This window comes from Triticum aestivum, chromosome 1A (assembly GCF_018294505.1).
Source record: "Triticum aestivum cultivar Chinese Spring chromosome 1A, IWGSC CS RefSeq v2.1, whole genome shotgun sequence".
Taxonomy (NCBI): Eukaryota; Viridiplantae; Streptophyta; class Magnoliopsida; order Poales; family Poaceae; genus Triticum; species Triticum aestivum.
This window is the reverse complement of record NC_057794.1, coordinates 25112020-25131846: the sequence shown is the minus strand read 5'-3', so window position 1 is coordinate 25131846 and position 19827 is coordinate 25112020. Positions and strand designations below refer to the sequence as shown.

The 19827-nt window shown below is 45.7% G+C and overlaps 1 protein-coding gene across 9 annotated transcripts; it reads left to right on the top strand.

Moving 5' to 3' along the window:
* The first annotated feature begins 9832 nt into the window (after positions 1-9832).
* LOC123187594 (uncharacterized) lies at positions 9833-18389 on the top strand. 9 transcript variants are annotated; one of them, XR_006494053.1, is made up of 10 exons: positions 9833-10187; positions 10398-10703; positions 10895-11622; positions 11713-11785; positions 11952-12131; positions 13431-13502; positions 13761-14200; positions 15225-15416; positions 15523-15937; positions 16048-18389. XR_006494053.1 is itself a non-coding variant. In XM_044599531.1 (8 exons), exons 3-8 carry the CDS (start codon positions 11743-11745, stop codon positions 16916-16918), a joined length of 969 nt encoding a protein of 322 aa, XP_044455466.1. In that variant the 5' UTR covers positions 9833-10187; positions 10398-11622; positions 11713-11742; the 3' UTR covers positions 16919-18389. The 9 variants fall into 9 exon arrangements, 3 of the variants coding, with proteins under 3 accessions (XP_044455466.1, XP_044455458.1, XP_044455451.1); XR_006494058.1 differs by having other exon boundaries at positions 10398-11622; positions 16048-16760; positions 16869-18389; XR_006494047.1 differs by having other exon boundaries at positions 10398-11622; positions 15523-15934.
* Positions 18390-19827: the final 1438 nt, after the last annotated feature.

The window sequence follows — 19827 nt, the reverse complement described above, 5'->3', positions numbered from 1 at the left end:
ATTAAGGAATGTAGTTTTGTTTATCCATTTGCCAGATTTCATAAAAATGCGGCAATTGCTAACATGATTTGGACAGACTTAAGCATCGCTACGAGTGAGAAAATTTCATCGTAGTCAACACCTTGAACTTTGTCAAAAACCTTTTTCGACAAGTCTAGCTTTGTAGATAGTAACACTACTATCAGCGTCCGTCTTCCTCTTGAAGATCCATTTATTTTCTATGGCTTGCCGTTCATCGGGCAAATCCATCAAAGTCCATACTTTGTTCTCATACATGGATCATATCTCAGATTTCATGGCCTTAAACCATTTCGCGGAATCTGGGCTCATCATCGCTTCCTCATAGTTCACAAGTTCGTCATGGTCTAGTAACATGACTTCCAGAACAGGATTACCGTACCACTCTGGTGCGGATCTCACTCTGGTTTACCTACGAGATTCGGTAGTAACTTGATCTGAAGTTACATGATCATCATCATTAGCTTCCTCACTAATTGGTGTAGTAGTCGCAAGAACAGATTTCTGTGATGAACTACTTTCCAATAAGGGAGAAGGTACAATTACCTTATCAAGTTTTCTACTTTCCTCCTACTCACTTCTTTCGAGAGAAACTCCTTCTCTAGAAAGTTTCCAAATTTAGCAACAAAAGTCTTGCCTTCGGATCTGTGATAGAAGGTGTATCCAATAGTTTCCTTTGGATATCCTATGAAGACGTACTTCTCTGATTTAGGTTTGAGCTTATCAAGTTGAAACTTTTTCACATAAGCATTGCAACCTCAAATTTTAAGAAACGGCAGCTTAGGTTTCTTGCTAAACCATAGTTCATACGGTGTCATCTCAAACGGATTTAGATGGTGCCCTATTTAACGTGAATGTAGTTGTCTCTAATGCATAACGCCAAAACAATAGCGGTAAATCTGTAAGAGACATCATAGATCGCACCATATCAAATAAAGTACGATTACGACGTTCGAACACACCATTACACTGTGGTGTTCCAGGTGGCGTGAGTAGTGAAACTATTTCACATTGTTTTAACTGAAGACAAACTCGTAATTCAAATACTCTTCTCCACGATCAGATCGTAGAAACTTTATTTTCTTGTTACGATGATTTTCCACTTCACTCTGAAATTCTTTGAACTTTTCAAATGTTTCAGACTTATGTTTCATCAAGTAGATATACTCACATCTGCTCAAATTATCTGTGAAGAACAGAAAATAATGATACCTGTCGCGAGCCTCAATATTCATCGGACCACATACATCAGTATGTATGATTTCCAACAAATCTGTTGCTCGCTCCATTGTTCCGAAGAACGGAGTCTTAGTCATCTTGCCCATGAGGCATGGTTCGCAAGCATCAACTGATTCATAATCAAGTGATTCCAAAAGCCCATTAGCATGGAGTTTCTTCATGCGCTTTACACCAATATGACCTAAACGGCAGTGCCACAAATAAGTTTGCACTATCATTATTAACTTTGCATCTTTTGGTTTCAATATTATGTTTATGTGCATCACTACGATCGAGATCCAACGAACTATTTTCATTGACTGTGTAACCATATAAGGTTTTATTCATGTAAACAGAACAACAACTTATTCTCTTACTTAAATGAATAACCATATTACAATAAACATGATCAAATCATATTCATGCTCAACGCAAACACCAAATAACACTTATTTAGGTTCAACACTAATCCCGAAAGTATAGGGAGTGTGCGATGATGATCATATCAATTTTGGAACCACTTCCAACACACATCGTTACTTCACCCTTAACTAGTCTCTGTTTATTCTGCAACTCCCGTTTCGAGTTACTAATCTTAGCAACTGAACTAGTATCAAATACTGAGGGGTTGCTATAAACACTAGTAAAGTACATATCAATAACATGTATATCAAATATACTTATGTTCACTTTGCCATCCTTTTTATCCGCCAATCACTTGGGGTAGTTCTGCTTCCAGTGACCAGTCCCTTTGTAGTAGAAGCACTTAGTCTCAGGCTTAGGATTAGACTTGGGCTTCTTCACTTGAGCAGCAACTTGCTTGCCGTTCTTCTTGAAGTTCCCCTTCTTCCCTTTGCCCTTTTCTTGAAACTAGTGGTCTTGTCAACCATCAACACTTGATGTTTTTCTTGATTTCTGCCTTCGTTGATTTCATCATCACGAAGAGCTTGGGAGTTGTTTCCGTTATCCCTTGCATATTATAGTTCATCACAAAGTTCTACTAACTTGGTGATGGTGACTAGAGAATTCTGTCAATCACCATCTTATCTGGAAGATTAACTCCCACTTGATTCAAGCGATTGTAGTACCTAGACAATCTGAGCACATGCTCACTAGTTGAGCGATTCTCCTCCATCTTTTAGCTATAGAACTTGTTGGAGACTTCATATCTCTCAACTCGGGTATTTGCTTGAAATATTAACTTCAACTCCTGGAACATCTCATATGGTCCATGACGTTCAAAACGTCTTTGAAGTCCCGATTCTAAGCCATTAAGCATGGTGCACTAAACTATCAAGTAGTCATCATATTGAGCTAGCCAAACGTTCATAACGTCTTCATCTGCTTCTGCAATAGGTCTGTCACCTAGCGGTGCATCAAGGACATAATTCTTCTGTGCAACAAATGAGGATAAACCTCAGATCATGGATCCAATCCGCATCATTGCTACTAACATCTTTCAACACAATTTTCTCTAGGAACATATCAAAATAAACACAGGGAAGCAACAACGCGAGCTATTGATCTACAACATAATTTGCAAAATACTACCAGGACTAAGTTCATGATAAATTTAAGTTCAATTTAATCATATTACTTAAGAACTCCCACTTAGATAGACATCCCTCTAATCCTCCAAGTGATTACGTGATCCAAATCAACTAAACCATGTCCGATCATCACATGAGATGGAGTAGTTTCATTGGTGAACATCACTATGTTGATCATATCTACTATATGATTCACGCTCGACCTTTCGGTCTCCGTGTTCCGAGGCCATATCTGTATATGCTTGGCTCGTCAAGTATAACCTGAGTATTCCGCGTGTGCAACTGTTTTGCACCCGTTGTATTTGAACATAGAGCCTATCACACCCGATCATCACGTGGTGTCTCAGCACGAAGAACTTTCGCAACGGTGCATACTCAGGGAGAACACTTCTTGATAATTAGTGAGAGATCATCTTATAATGCTACCGTCAATCAAAGCAAGATAAGATGCATAAAAGATAAACATCACATGCAATCAATATAAGTGATATGATATGGCTATCATCATCTTGTGCTTGTGATCTCCATCTTCAAAGCACCGTCGTGATCACCATCATCACCGGCGCGACACCTTGATCTCCATCGTAGCATCGTTGTCGTCTCGCCAATCTTATACTTTCACGACTATCGCTACCGCTTAGTGATAAAGTAAAGCATTATAGTGCGATTGCATTGCATACAATAAAGAGACAACCATATGGCTCCTGCCAGTTGCCGATAGCTCGGTTACAAAACATGATCATCTCATACAATAAAATTTAGCATCATGTCTTGACCATATCACATCACAACATGCCCTGCAAAAACAAGTTAGATGTCCTCTACTTTGTTGTTGCAAGTTTTACGTGGTTGCTAAGGGCTTAAGCGAGAACCAATCTTACCTACGCATCAAAACCACAACGATAGTTTGTCAAGTTGGTGCTGTTTTAACCTTCGCAAGGACCGGGCGTAGCCACACTCGGTTCAACTAAAGTTGGAGAAACTGTCACCCGCTAGCCACCTTTGTGCAAAGCACGTCGGGAGAACCGGTCTCGCGTAAGCGTACGCGTAATGTTGGTTCGGGCCACTTCGTCCAACAATACCGCCGAACCAAAGTATGACATGCTGGTAAGCAGTATGACTTATATCGCCCACAACTCACTTGTGTTCTACTCGTGCATATAACATCAACTCATAAAACCTAGGCTCTGATACCACTGTTGGGGAACGTAGTAATTTCAAAAAATTTCCTACGCACACGCAAGATCATGGTGATGCATAGCAACGAGAGAAGAGTGTGATCTACGTACCCTTGTAGACCGACAGCCGAAGCGTTAGCACAACGCGGTTGATGTAGTCGTACGTCTTCACGGCCCGACCGATCAAGCACCGAAACTACGGCACCTCCGAGTTCTAGCACATGTTCAGCTCGATGACAATCCCCGGACTCCGATCCAGCAAAGTGTCGGGGAAGAGTTCCGTCAGCATGACGGCGTGGTGACGAACTTGATGTACTACCGTCGCAGGGCTTCGCCTAAGCACCGCTACAATATTATCGAGGATTATGGTGGAAGGGGGCACCGCACATGGCTAGGAATATGATCACGTGGATCAACTTGTGTGTCTATGGGGTGCCCCCTACCCCCGTATATAAAGGAGCAAGGGGGAGGCCGGCCGGCCCTTGTGGGCGCGCCAAGGAGGAGTAGGATTCCTACTCCTAGTTGGAGTAGGTTTCCACCTTTCCTAGTCCAACTAGGAGAAGAGGGGAAAGGGGGAAGAGGGGAAAGAAGGGAGAGAGGGGCCGCGCCCCAAACCCCTTGTCCAATTTGGACTGGGCTTGGGAGGGGCGCGCGGCACCTCCTGGTCCTTTCCACTAAGGCCCATTAAGGCCCATTGCTTCTTCCTCGTATTCACGTAACTCCCCGGTACCTCCGAAAATACCCGAATCACTCGGAACCTTTCTGATGTCCGAATATAGTCGTCCAATATATCGATATTTATGTCTCGACCATTTTGAGACTCCTCATCATGTCCCCGATCTCATTCGGGACTCCGAACTCCTTCGGTACATCAAAACTCATAAACTCATAATATAACTGTCATCGAAAACTTAAGCGTGCGGACCCTACGGGTTCGAGAACAATGTAGACATGACTGAGACACGTCTCCGGTCAATAACCAATAGCGGAACCTGGATGCTCATATTGGCTCCCACATATTCTACGAAGATCTTTATCGGTCAGACCGCATAACAACATACTTTGTTCCCTTTGTCATCGGTATGTTACTTGCCCGAGATTCGATCGTCGGTATCTCAATACCTAGTTCAATCTCGTTACCGGCAAGTCTCTTTACTCGTTCTGTAATACATCATCTCGCAACTAACTCATTAGTTGCAATGCTTGCAAGGCTTATATGATGTGCATTACCGAGAGGGCCCAGAGATACCTCTCCGACAATCGGAGTGACAAATCCTAATCTCGAAATACGCCAACCCAACATTTACCTTTGGAGACACCTGTAGAGCTCCTTTATAATCACCCAGTTACGTTGTAACGTTTGGTAGCACACAAAGTGTTCCTCCGGCAAACGGGAGTTGCATAATCTCATAGTCATAGGAACATGTATAAGTCATGAAGAAAGCAATAGCAACATACTAAACGATCGGGTGCTAAGCTAATGGAATGGGTCATGTCAATCACATCATTCTTCTAATGATGTGATCCCGTTAATCAAATAACAACTCTTTTGTTCATGGTTAGGAAACATAACCATCTTCAATTAACGAGCTAGTCAAGTAGAGGCATACTAGTGACACTCTGTTTGTCTATGTATTCACACATGTATTATGTTTCCGGTTAATACAATTCTAACATGAATAATAAACATTTATCATGATATAAGGAAATAAATAATAACTTTATTATTGCCTCTAGGGCATATTTCCTTCACCCAGCCCACTTCTTTCAGAGACACTGGGACATATGTGGGGCCTCGGTCACCAATGCAGTTCTTGGTATTCTAAGGGGTGAAGAAAGTCCCGCATGCATAAATGATACTTTGCTGGTTTTAATACCAAAGGTAGCAAATCCAACACTTTTGACTCAGTTCCGACCCATCAGCCTTTCTAATATATTTTACAAAATAGCATCGAAGGTACTTTCAAACCGTCTCAAAGTGATCTTACCTGATATCATATGAGAGGAGCAATCGGCCTTTGTTCCGGGGAGGCTCATCACAGACAACATAATCTCAGCCTATGAGTGTCTACATTTTATGAAGAGAAACCGGTCGAAGAATAACAGTTTTTGTGCATTGAAGTTAGATATGATGAATGCTTATGACAGAGTTGAGTGGAGTTACCTCAAAGCCATTATGGAGAAACTAGGGTTTGCAGCACCATGGGTCTCCATCATTATGAACATGGTATCTTCAGTCTATGAGTGTCTACATTTTATGAAGAGAAACCGGTCGAAGAATAACAGTTTTTGTGCATTGAAGTTAGATATGATGAAGGCTTATGACAGAGTTGAGTGGAGTTACCTCAAAGCCATTATGGAGAAACTAGGGTTTGCAGCACCATGGGTCTCCATCATTATGAACATGGTATCTTCAGTCTCTTTATCAATTTTATTTAATGGCTTGAAACTGGAGGAGTTCAAACCCTCCAGAGGTATTCAGCAGGGAGATCCTATTTCTCCATACCTGTTCTTGTTGGCAGCAGAGGGCCTTTCGTGCCTTTTGAAATCACAAAACCAGTCATCCCAGGTTGGCGGAATTAAGGTGGCACCAACGACACCGTCAGTAAACCACCTATTATTCGCGGATGACAGTCTGCTGTTTTTAGGGCAAGTGTTAATGGAGCTGAAGAGGTATCAAACCTACTGGAGACCTACTGTGCGGCATCGGGACAGAGAATAAACAGAGAGAAATCCTCTATATTTTTCAGCAAGGGGTGCCCGGAAATTGTAAGATCGGCAGTGAAAGGCCATCTTCATGTTCCCAATGAATCGTTGAGTGACAAATATTTGGGGTTACCTACGGATGTAGGACACTCCAAAAAGGGGACTTTCAAATATTTAAGTGATAGAATTTGGGAGAAGGTAAAAGGATGGATGGGAAAACTACTGTCAGCAGGAGGGAAGGATGTGCTAATTAAGTCTGTTGCCCAGGCTGTACCTGTTTTTTCAATGTCATGTTTCAAACTCCCCAGGGGGCTGTGTGAGAACATAAGTGCCATTATTCAAAAAAAATTGGTGGGGTTGCAAACAGGGTAAACGAAAACCAGCATGGGTATCTTGGGAGGTGATGACAAGACCTAAGTATCTGGGAGGTTTGGGCTTCAGAGATCTTGAGCTGTTTAACTTGGCTTTACTGGCGCGACAGGCATGGAGACTTCTTCAGGAGCCAACCTCCCTGAGTGCGAGGATTTTGAAGGCTTCTTATTATCCTAATGGAATCATCCTCTCGGCAGAATTGGTATCTAGGCCATCATAAATTTGGAGAGCAATATTGGAAGGAAGGGATATTATGAAGCAAGGGATCATTAGCAGAATTGGCAATGGCCAGAGTACAGATATATGGTCAGACAACTGGATACCGAAGAAGGCCTCACGTCGACCGATCTTATCGCTGGTTGCTAACCCACCACGCATGGTGCATGAGCTACTCCTTCCAGCGTTGGCGTCCTGGAATGAAGATCTAGTGAGGAGTGTATTTTTGCCAGTTGATGCGGGCGAAATCCTAAAAATACCTGCATGCATGCGAGATGTTCCTGACTCATGGGCATGGTATCCGGATAAGAAAGGTAATTTCTCGGTTAGCTCAGTCTACCGAATGATCATCAGCACAAAGATAGAAAGGGAGAGTTGGTTAGAAGGGCGCGCGGGCCCCTCAGAAACCTCATCAGAAGAGAAGGCTTAGAGCTCTCTCTGGAAGCTGCAAGTTCCGTCCAAAGTTCGAGTGTTCTTATGGAGGCTGGCACGGCATTCATTACCGACAACGGATGTTCTTCGAAACAGAAACATGTCAGTGCAAGATGCATGTCCTCTGTGCGGAGGGGAAGATTCATGGAGACACGCTCTTGTCTCTTGCACTATGGCAAGATGTACACAGGAGAATACCTCGGCTCTTCGGCTGTTGTGTTCAGTGGCATCATGTATCCTTTGATCCTTGAAGTTTATGCGTGCAAAGAGGCAATGGCCCTGGCAGAAGACCTCAACTCCGGAAGCAGAGGACCACATGCAGCGATTCTACATGAAATATCAGAACGGAGGAGTCTTTTTCTTTCTTGCAATTTTGTTTTTGAATGTAGAAATTTTAATTTCGAGGCTCATGATCTCGTCAAGTTTGCTAGTAGTCTTTCAGCTGGTCGTCATGTCTGGTTAGGCATGCCTCACGACCTTAACTTTGTACCCACAGACATTTTGTTGGTTTAAATAAAGACCGGCGAGAATTCTAAAAAATATCAGAAAACTAAAAAAAATATAGAGTTTCAGTACTGTGCCCACAAGTAGCAGAGGCCACGCCACATCCTCTACCGTCCAGGCAGCCGCTGCTGCAACCGCCGTCGACGAGCGGAGCGGCAGCGCACCCCACCTCCCCTGCCCACCCGGCCGCGGCGCCGCATTTTCTCCCCGTCCAGTACTAGCCACGCCCCATCTTCTCCCTGATCCAGCAGCAGCCACATTTCCCCATCTTCTCCCCTGTCCAGCGGCTAGCACCCACGCGTCGCCGTTCGGCCGTCCGGCCGCCGCGTCGGACCTCCTCGCCCGCATCTGCCGCCGCGAGCCGGCGCGCTCGTCCCTACCCCTCGACCTCGAGGGGTAGGCCAGCATTCCCTCCATCCGGCCGCCGCGTCGCAGCTTCTCCCCCATCCGGCAGATGCGGCGTCCGGCAGCGGCAGCCACGCCCCTGTCCCCGCGCGCACTGTTTCCCACGCATGGCGAGCGGGCGGCGGCCGAAGGGATTTGGGGGTTTCTCCGTTCGCGTGCAGCGGTGGTTGGGATTTGGGGATTTCTCCTTCCGTGCGTCTCTGCACCCTCCTCCTCCTCCTCCTCCCCCACGCCGTGCTCCAACGGCGCCACCTCTGATGGCCGAGGAGCATCCTGCAGATGCAGCACCTCGGATGGCCGAGCAGCACAATGCGGCCATCATCACCAGTCCACTGCACGACGACGATCTGCTCGAGAGGATCCTGACCAGCCTCCCCCGCGCCGTGCCCGTCTCCGACCGCTGGTGCCGCGTCGGGCTTCCTCAAACGCTTCCGTTTCAGCCACCCGTCGTCGCCCCTCGGCGGCGTATTCGTGGACAACAAAAACGAGCGCATCCCCCGCTTCCACACCGGCATCACCACCGGCAACCCCGGCATCGCCTCACCCGCCTCGACGATCTCTGTACAGGGTGGCCGGCCCACCCTGGGATTTTGAATGTGCTTTATATACCTACTAGTAAATTGTACGTGCTTTGCACGTCATTTAAATACGTGTGCAAAGTTCAATTCATGAATACACGGCTTGCTCCCTTCAGACATGGTACCTTCGCATGTAAGGCTTCATCAAGTTCATTATTGTAGCCATTCTGTTTTGTATATATGTTGCCTGAAAATAAGGGTTCAGTCCTGTATATAAAGGTTTACATGCTTAGTATTAATATCTCGTACTAAGCTTACTTCTTGAAAACTTCCAACTTCTCCCTGACGCGATTAGTGCACGCGTTGCAGACGCTTTGCCAGTGTGCGTACCTTACCAGTTACATGCATGAATGGATAACCTTAGGCAAGTGAAACTTTTCCCACACTGTATATAGTGATGGTTCTAGAAACCAGTGGTACGTTCACTGGTACTGTAGCTCATACTGTAGCTGCAAATCCTGCAATTTTCAGCCATCCGATTGACTCTATCAACGGCTCACATTGCTTTTTGGTTTTGAGATCCAAACATTTTAAACTTGTACACTATAGAGTAGTATAGATATAGATATCTATAATTGGGCCTGAGAGGAAAAAACAGCCCAGTAACTTATCCAGGGACGAACGCATCACGGCCTGTCCAAGCAGAACCCTCGTCTTTCTCTCAAAAAAAAAAGAAGCAGAACCCTCGTCTCGCCCGGTCGCCCCCCTCGCTCAGCGACTCCTCTGCGGCTCTGCTCGACCAAGACACCCAGCCGTCGCGGCATCTCCGTTCCTCGCGGCTTCGCCGGTCGCCAGCCGGAGCCCGGAGTTCAGCCGTCCAGGAGATGCCCGCCTCCCCTCTTCCCGGCTTCCTGCCCGGCCGCCCGGTCCAGCCGCGCCCCTGCCCTGCGCGCGGCTGCGCCCCTGCGGACTGCGGTCCCGGCGTCCCGCATCCTCTTTCTGGCGCCCCGCCGGCCCGGCCGCCCCCCTTCAAAGCCCCACCACGGCGGCAAACCCCTGGCCGATTTAAGGTACCCAAATGCCTCAATTTCAGACTTAGGTTTGCTTTTTTTTGCCCCAATTTCATGTACATTTAAGGCTTAAATTTTGCCTCAATTATTTCATTATAGTTGTCTTGAATGAAGCCAACTATCATTTCTTCCTCAATTACTTTCATTCTGCACATAATGCCTCAATTTACTTGTGTATTGTGTATTGATAGAAAGTAATTTTTGTTACAGAATTAGTGAAGAATGAAGAGGGCCGGAGACATTGTTTCTCTTTTTCAAAGAGAAGCTATTAAGATAGGGAAGAAGAAGAAGGCAGGGACTATGCCGGATGTGGCCGAAGAGCAAACCCGAGAACTTTTGTGTACGCATGTTGTGATTGAAGAGCAAACTAGATGGTTGATAGTCTTTTGGATGATTGCCTAGTCACGGACATTGAGAGGGACGTTTTCTCCCAGATGAATGAAGATGATATAATTGATACCTTCGTGGCAATGCAAGAGCGTAGGCCAGAAAAATAGTCTTTTTGAACTCGTCAAGGTATGTACTATGGTCTAGGTAGTATTTACTATGTAGGCTTCTTTATGCAAAATTAGAATTTAATTGAGAATTTTAGAGTGTTCATAAGACCATATTGCTTTATGATATTGATAATTAGCTAGCACGTTCATATAACATATTGCTTATGAAAAAAAAATTGGGGGGCGGACCACCCTGGTGTCAAATGCTAGCTCCACCACTGCCTCCGGGACTGCTGCAATGGCCACCTCCTCCTCTCCGGATCCGACGGTTCACTGTGCATCTATGACCCGCTCTCCGAGCGGCGTGTGCCCATTGGCCCGCGCACGCATCTTGACCAGCGCTGGAAGTGCCTCGGCGACTGCTTGCTTAACGGCCTTGCCCGCCATATGGTCTCCGTGGAGCAACACGGCCAACAGAAGCATGCCGAGGAGTCCTTGCAGTGGCAGAGCAATTCCAGATTCAATGTATGAGCCGTTGAGTATAACTCCGGCACGCTTGAGTGGCGCGTCCACCCACCCACAGACTGGGTGGACGAAGGTTCAGTTGACGAAATTGCAATTGAAGGCAATGTATGCAGCCGGCCACATATTCTGGGAAACTGATGTCGCCAGATTGCTGGTGCTTGACACGAGCACCATGGAGTCCTCAGAGCACGGTGTCCCATGGGAGATAGTCTCTACCAGTTGGGCCATCGGAGAGCTCCGAGACGGCAAGGGCTGCCTCGTGTGCCTCCAAGGCCTCAATAGCTCCTTCGGCAAAGATGGCCTCATAGTGGAGGAACCTCTCCGCCTGGAAGTCTGGGCACTAAAGAAGGAGGAGGAGGATAAGCAAGGTAAATTTTGTTGCAAGTGCGAGAAGGGTGTCCGGGTGAGCGAGATGCTCCCGGAGGACGCTCGCTCGTGTGTGTAGAGTCCACAAGGTCATCAACGTCTAATGAGTAAGCGTTTAACTCTCCCTACTTTCATTTGTATCAAACATAAATTGCAGTTCAGGCTGGTGACATGTATCTTCTCTTGTACATTTATAGAGACAAAGTGTTCAGATTCCTAGCAAGAACATGGATGGCCGCGAAGGCGCCTCTTCTGGTGGATCGGAATCTGGTAATACTCAATGTAGCTCAGTTCGAAATAGGGGTGGTTTGGTACAGTCAAAATACATGATACAGAAATATATAGAGGGGAAAATTTCAGAGCCTGTGTCCCTTGAGTCCTTGACCCATGTTACCTGTATGTGCGCTCCTCCTCTAATTCACTCTATACATTGCAGCATCTCTCCAAAGTCAACTTCAGGTGGAATCCCCTAATGTCAGTGGATCTAGTGGTATTGAGGATGCGTCATGTGATGATGATAACCAGCGTGCATTGGCGTCTCTGGGTATTGGAGATGCAGTACACACAGATGCAACAACAGCGGCAGCCATCAATGCCGTAGATTCTCATGCCAACGGTACCACAAAGACATACCTATTTTTACCGAAAAAGGGTTGCCCCCCGCTTTATATTATAAAGCAACGACCACACGATACAAATGCTGGGGCCACAGCACAAGCAAGCCCAAAAGAAACAAAAAAAGGAACTGAAGAGAAAATAATGCCAACACCGGCGGATCAACGAAAACGATGAGGACCCGCAACCGCCGCGCCCACCGGAAAATACCACCACGCTCCTAGCATTCCGGACCGCCGCATACCAAACAACACCCTCAAGAAGGATTGCGACGATGACGACGCTGTTGCCCGGACATGTCCTAGGGTTTCCCCCGGTACGCGAGGGGTGAGGTGGAAGGGGTATGCCCGACGCCCTTCAGGAAGGCACGGCGGCGCCCACGAGCGTCACCGCGTCGGTGCCGGCCCGGCCGACAAGGATTTCTCCCGCCCACCAACCAACCACGACCCCAGACGATCCATCCGCGCCACCAAACACACCGCCCACCAACTTGCGCCACCACGGTCGAGCAGTCTCCATCGCCGTCTCACCATGGCAAACGAAACGGGACCGACGGAAACAAGACGACGCAACCAGGAACCAGGAGCGGCAACATCAGCAGCCTCGCGGGAGGGGACATCCTCCACCGCCCCCGGCGGGATCCGGCCGGACGCAGCACAGGGGCAAACCGGGCCACCCCTGGCCCAGCCGAGCCCGAAACGGGCTCGCGAAGCCCCCGTCGCCGCGCTGCAGAACGCGAGCCGCCGTCGCCACCACCCCCCGCACGAGTCACGCCCCCGACCCGCCGGAGACGCCGCAAGCAGACCAGGCCAGGCCCGCCCAGACCTAGATCGAGCCCAAAAGGGCCTGGATCTGGGCCGGGAAGGCCCGCCGCTAGCCACCGCGTCGCCCCGCCGCCAAGCGGCCGCGCCACCGCCCGCACGCCACCCAGCACTGCGCCGCCGAGGGAGCTGCGCCGCCGCCGGATCCAATGTCGCCGAGGAGCACCCCCATCGGCCGCCGTCCGCCCGAGCCGAGGCGCCAAGCGGGGGGGAAAGGCCGGGGCCGCCGCCGCCGGCACCACGCGGGCAAGGCCCGGTGGCCCAGGCCGACGGCGGCGGAAGGGGAGGAGGGGGAGGGGGGGCTGGGAGGGGGCGACGAGATCCCCCGGTCGCCCCGCTCGGGGAGGCGACGCGGGGGGAGGAGGGGGAGGAACTCTGAATTTAGTCAATGTTTAGTTTTCAATCGACATACCTATTTTTGAAAAAATAAATCTACATACTTCAGATTTATTTTCCTTATAATCTCTACTTATCTGCAGAAGAAGCAACTGGTGGCTGGGCATCTGACGGAAGAACAAAGCTAACTACAACACTTGAGAAAGTAGCACAAGGTACAATCTGATATCTGTCCCAGTTATGAACAAAAGAATTCACTAAATCCTTCAATTTCAAATTGCAATTGCACTTCCAGCAATTTGTCAGTCTCATCACAGTCGGGTCCCAACCTTGTCTCCAATGTAGGATGGAGAAAGGATGTTCCTTATTTTATTTTATTTGTGATGAGGGAAAGACAACATATATTAGATGTTCCTTATGTTTGTGTTGTGCCTGAAATAGATTCAAGTATATAACATTGTTTCGTACTGCAGAAGTACACATCAGCCAGACTCCTTTGAGTTCAGAGCAACATGATATTGGTGAGAAATCAAGTCAAGATCTGCATGGTGGTAGTGCTAGGATTCAGCCAATGGAAAAGGACCCGTGTCATGATGAACTGACTCTGCAAACGGCTGGTGTTTTCCCTTCTGAAAGCTGTGACGGGGATATTCTAGAAGATAAATCTGAAACCGACAACCTGACAAAGAATACTAGAGAAGATACTGAAATGTTGGAGCAACAGAATAGTGATAAGGCTAACATACAAGTCAGTTGCGCCAACAAAATGAGTGAAGTGCTCTATGATGATAATAACACCTTGGAGAAGAATACAATCTGTGGTGGGAAGGTTACTGTAGAGTGCCACTTGGCCTTGTTACACAATAAAAGTTCAGAAGCTAGGAGTAACGCCATTTCATCTCCAATGCAGAAGGTATTACTAGCACATTGGCACACACAACTGCACGTGCAACATCATTATTCTCTTAGATATACATTTTTATATATGTAGTTCTATTTTTTTACCAAAAAAGTGATTATAAGTGAGCCAAAAACATAATTATAATATCCTCACTGGTTACATTTTGAATATTTTTTGGTTGCTTTGATTATAACCAGTGGAGAACCAATAAAATTCTAATAGTTTTTGGGAAATTATATGAAAAGCGTAATATTTAACATAAAATTTCGTAACAACTGAAATTCTGTTAATCAATACAATTGAACATATATAGCCACTGATATATGTGGCCAATGAAACACTAGCATTTTTGTTCTTCTATAAATTTCACATAATATTCATCTGATTTTTATGGGATCAATCAAACAGCCTTCTTTTTACTTGTTTTGGTATTTCGTATTTACTTTTCTTGTTCTCATTTGTATTTTTGTATTATGCTCTGTCCTCTCCCTGCTTTCTTCAATCCCGAGGTCACATGCCGATTTCTAGAGGCTACAGCATGGTTTTCGAGTCGCGACTCATGCGAGTCGCTCTGGGGGAGCGACTCGGAAGAAGTCGAGCCTGCGTTGTGACTAGTCGTGACTCAGAGTCGCCAGTCGACACTAAGCTTAGTCGACCATATTTTTGCGACTCATAGACTAGTCGAGCGACTCGAAATCCATGGGCTACAGCCTCCACATTGGTGTCATTTGTATCTCTTTACATTTCTGTTCTCCATCATATTTGTTTAGAAAAATATCAATTGTGAAACAAACTATCAATATTGTTCAAATAGTGCCATGATTGTCATAACAAAAAGTACACTTGTTAAAGAAGAGCTTGGTCAGCTTTAAAGTCTACAATCTTATGTACATCTATTATTTAAAGTTTGTCAAGAATAATAATCTTATGTAAATGGTAGCGTGTAACTTCACTTGTATTATTTCAAAGTAAACTTTACTTTGGATATGGGATTACGATTGCTCACATATATGTACATCCTTTTAAAATGTTGCAGAGGCCCTTTGCGTGCCAGAGCCATGTAAATGGTTGCACCATGAGCTATGACAGTAAGAACAATTTAGCCAAGCCTTTTAGGGAAGTCCATGAGCCGAAGAAACGTTTCACACGGAGATTCGCTGGGTGTCGCGAGGAGTTTTCTTCAAAGAATGAAAGGAAGATTCATGAGGGATCTAGTGCTCACGTCGAGGTCAACACAAAGCAGCCATCCCATACCACATAGTTTACCTCCTGTACCCATGCCTTTCTCTTTCAGAAGTTTATCAGACACACACCAACCGCTTGCCATTTTGTAGCTTTCCACCAATAGGATTAATTGTGTCAGCACCTCTCCTGCCGGTGGACCAGAAGCCCATGAAGAGCCCAGGCCCACACAAGTGGTGGGCCTTCGCACAAGCAACTGACCACGTAAACCGAACAAGCTAGTAAGTGGAGACGACTGGGTCATTTGATAAGGACGGTTTAAGAAGCTCACAGTGCCAGGAGGAAAGTCATCGAAGATCAATCACGGATCATAGTTTATCTAGGCTCTCAACCCTAATTAAGCCCCCCAATTCTTGATTCTTCTATTCCGCACAATTGTGCTTGTATAAGCTTGTAACCTGAATCCAGCGTATTTCCTGAACCCTGTCTAGTGAATTCAGTGAGTGAACTAGAGCCCAGTTAACAAAATGCCACTTCAAGGACTGCAGCACGACATTTACAACGGTGGTGTATTTGCATTCTTACATGTTTATCTTCTTTCCCTTTCAAGGATTTGTTTCTCCGCAATTTACTGCAAAACTGTTTTTTTTTTCATTCTCGGCAACTTTGAATTTCAGAGACATAAATGTACCAAGCATTACAAGGAACAACATGAGCAGGGGAGAAGAAAGGACATATATATCAACAGAGAGCCTTACACATATGCGCTGGAGACACAGCATTGCAGTCTGCACAAGTCTGAATCTTCTGTGCTTGTGCAGTATTTTTTGCACATGTTCTCTGGATACAGTTGCAGCAGTGTTAAGGGTGAGTTTTTGTGTGTGTGTGTGTGTAACCTGGCATAAATTATGATGTGTAGTGGTTATGTTTAGAGCATGGCTCTAATTCTTCTTCTAGATGCAGATTCTGTTCACTGTGCTGTGTTTTTGCACAAACCACAAACTGAAGCAGATCGATGTTCAGAGTTGATATGGCCCCTTTCCTGAACAAAATTAACTTTTTTGTTGAGGGAAACTAAACCTTTATTTAAACAAAGTTCTCAGAGATTTCTTGTGTGCGGCCCCAGTTTTTTTTTTCTTTTCAGTTTCCCATGTCCTGAAACTTCCAGAACCGCCCAGCATTTTGCATATCTCCAACAAGTTTACAAGCCTGATTAGTTTTAATTTTGGAATATGTCCGCAAGCCTGATTAGTTTAATTTTGTAGCTTTCGTCCTCTCCCACTAATCCGATAATTTGCTAGACTATTTCTTGTACTAGGTTCTGATGTAACATGAACTGATTTCTTTTGGATCCTGTAGATTCTGCAGGCATTTCAATATCTTAAGACAGGTTAGCATCACAAGTTGTTGCCTGTACTGTAGTGAAACAACATTTAATGATCTAGGCACTGCATAATTGTTATACATTCATATTGCAAGCTCCCATATCTTAGAACAGCTGCAGGATGTCAAGGACAAGGATGTGGCTCTGCCACTGAAGAAGCCTAGCAGCAACCGGAGCTTGACTGGTTCGAGAAATTTGGCGCCAGTCCACGTCGAGTTGGCTACATCATAACACGGCACCGCAAAGATGTTCAGTTGACTGTTGCAGGTGTAATATGTCAGGTTCTTGGTAAGGGTGACCAGTGAAGAGTAAGTATGCATAATCTTTGGTTACATTCGCAGCTTCTAGCCTCTGGGCCATGCACAGGTTGTATCGATCCAGTTACAGGAGTGTATGTGGTGGTCGTTTTGTATATGGCTGGAATTATATGAAGTAGTATGCTGAGTTTAACACTGTAGCGTTGCTTAATTACATCAAGTTGGTATTATCATCGTGGATTGTAGCATCGATCAATGTTCAGAATTAATATGGTTCTGCTACTAGTGTTCATTGACTGTCAGCACATTGCTCTTCTGAAACGCAAGTGGACGAACTGTTAAATAGTTTCCTGTGCACCTGTGACGTAGTTTCCCGGCACATTCATCCATGTTTTGGATTTTACCACAGTATTTTATACCTCCTGGCCTTGGTTGGTCAGAGTCTCTAATTTCCTACATGTTTGCATGTTTTGTTACAATTTAGTGAGGTAATTAATGAGAAGTGGATTCAGGTATGATCTATACTTTCATGGCAAATCCCGAACCTCTTTTAAGTCATATGTTTGCACTAAGTTTTTTTAGTTTGTGTCCCAACATATTTTCCTAATTTTATCTTATTGGACAGGTGATATTTGCATAAATCCATCATTGTTCTCAATTATTATTTAAAAAATGGCCACTCATCTTCCTATAGTTCAAGTCCCTTAATCCGTTCCTTGTCCAAGTAGATGCTTGTAGTTGAACCACTCTGATATACAGTATTACTGAATACTTGCTTGTAGTTGTAGATGCTTATGTAAATATAATATCCTGTCGATGTATTTGCGTAATCTTGGATACTTTTGTGTTGGTTACAAGGAAACAAATGAGATTAGAAAACCGTGCGACAATTTTTTTTTGTTACTGATTAGAAATATGACAAGGTCTGTCCTACTATTGCACAGACGACAAACTGAAGCAGGTCGATGTTCAGAGTTGATACGGCTCTTTTCGTGAAAATATTACGTGGACAAACTTTTTGCAAAGTTCCGAACCACCCAGCACTCTACACCTCTTGGAGAGTCCTTGGTTGGTCTGAACCTGAGCCTGCGGTGACCTTCTGACAGGTTGACAAGTTATTATGGCAGCCGAGAGGGGCACTCAATGAGAGTTAGTAGTTGGATTATGGTCGCAAGCCTGATCGATCAGTCTATCTTGTTGATCAAACTGCCACAGCATATTCCTCTTCTTGAATTTTTCAAATTTTGTTCTGGTATCTTTCTTCATTCATTACTACGTATCTTGACATTTTTTTTCCTTTATTCAACAAGAGGATGTACCCTCCGACCTCTGTATCCAGCAATGCACATAGCTGGTTAACCTTATGAGTTTATGACCAGTGAACTCTTTCAGCTTTTATTTTGTACTCCCTCCGTCCTGAAATGTAAGATGTTTTTTGATACTATCATAATATCAAAAAACGTCTTACATCTCGAGATGGAGGGAGTATTTTTGAAGCTTGGGTTCTCCGGGTAAATCGGGATAATTTGCTCAACTGTTTCACTGCAAGTGTGAGACGAAAGAACTTTTGAACTGATGCGGTCGCTCAAGCAGATGGGCTCTCTGTCAGTAGTTGATTGCCTGTGTTTGTAGCTGCAAGAGATCTACTTAGGCTGCATGTCCAACATGTACTCCCTCTATCCCATCTTTCCCTAATAATAAAGCACGGATTGACTCCGTGGGTTCACCGTCACAATACTACATGGTCTACTGGATCGCCACAAGCACGTGTTGCAGTGTAAAGAGGTCAGCAGGTACATTTTCCTTTTTTCTCGAATAGGCACAAGTATGCATACTATATATTAACGGAAATGTTAACGCCCACACGTGTGGGCGTTAGCCAACTCGTCCACACGCTTTCATCACCATCCAGCGCCTTTTGCACGAATCTTGGCATAAAAAGGCTGATTTTGTGTGCCACGTAGGACAAGGTGTGTGTGTGGTGTGTGACATAGTTCGCCCACACATCCGATTTGCCACACGGAGGGACCGGTGTGTGGGCGTTTAGCAGTTCACCCACACACCAGTTTTCAGTCACGCATAAGGGCTGATGTGTGGGCGTTTGCCATCTCGCCCACACGTCCGCCTCCTTTCCCACACCCAAGCTGCCAGTTGCCATGCGTTTTACAGTGTACATGGCAACTGCCCTAGTGTGATTGCAAGCAGATGACAACTCTCTCTTTTTTTTACCCAAACATGTCAGTTGTCATATGTTTTGCATGGTACATGGCAAACTGCACTAGCATACACGTAAGCAGATGGCAACTCTTTTTTTTACATGGCAACTGCCCTAACGTGCTTGTGAGCACATGGCAACTCTCTCTTTTACCCGAACATGTTTTTTTGCCATGCCATTTTTTCAGTGCTAGACGGCAACTGCCTAGTGTTAGTAGGTGGCAACTACTAAAGTTTTGAAATCATGGCAACTGCAGTAGACCAGACCACACATGGCAACAGCTGTAGTTGTCCAAAAAATGGCAATCTGGAAGTTTGACCTGAGATGGCAACTGCAGTTGAGCAGACATGGCAACTGTAGTTGTCCGACATGGCAACCGTAGTTCAGCGACATGGCAACTGCACTTAAACGAACATAGACGAGGGTCCGGCCCATGGCAACTGCGTGCACGCTGTAAAGTGTCACGTGGGGCGTGCTGGACCACGAGGTACGAGGCCTGACGTACCGGATGTGTGGGCGTTATCTATTTTCGCCCACACGCACGCGTGTAAGAGGGACCGGGAGGAAAAAAAGAGGCGTGTGGGCGCTAATTGTTTTGCCC

Coding starts and splice junctions, on each gene's coding strand:
- LOC123187594 (XM_044599516.1), top strand. CDS start 11,743: ATGGATGGCCGCGAAGGCGCCTCTTCTGGTGGATCGGAATCTG. Junction 13,503..13,760: donor ACTTGAGAAAGTAGCACAAG/GTACAATCTGAT, acceptor TTCGTACTGCAG/AAGTACACATCAGCCAGACT. Junction 14,201..15,224: donor TTTCATCTCCAATGCAGAAG/GTATTACTAGCA, acceptor AAAATGTTGCAG/AGGCCCTTTGCGTGCCAGAG.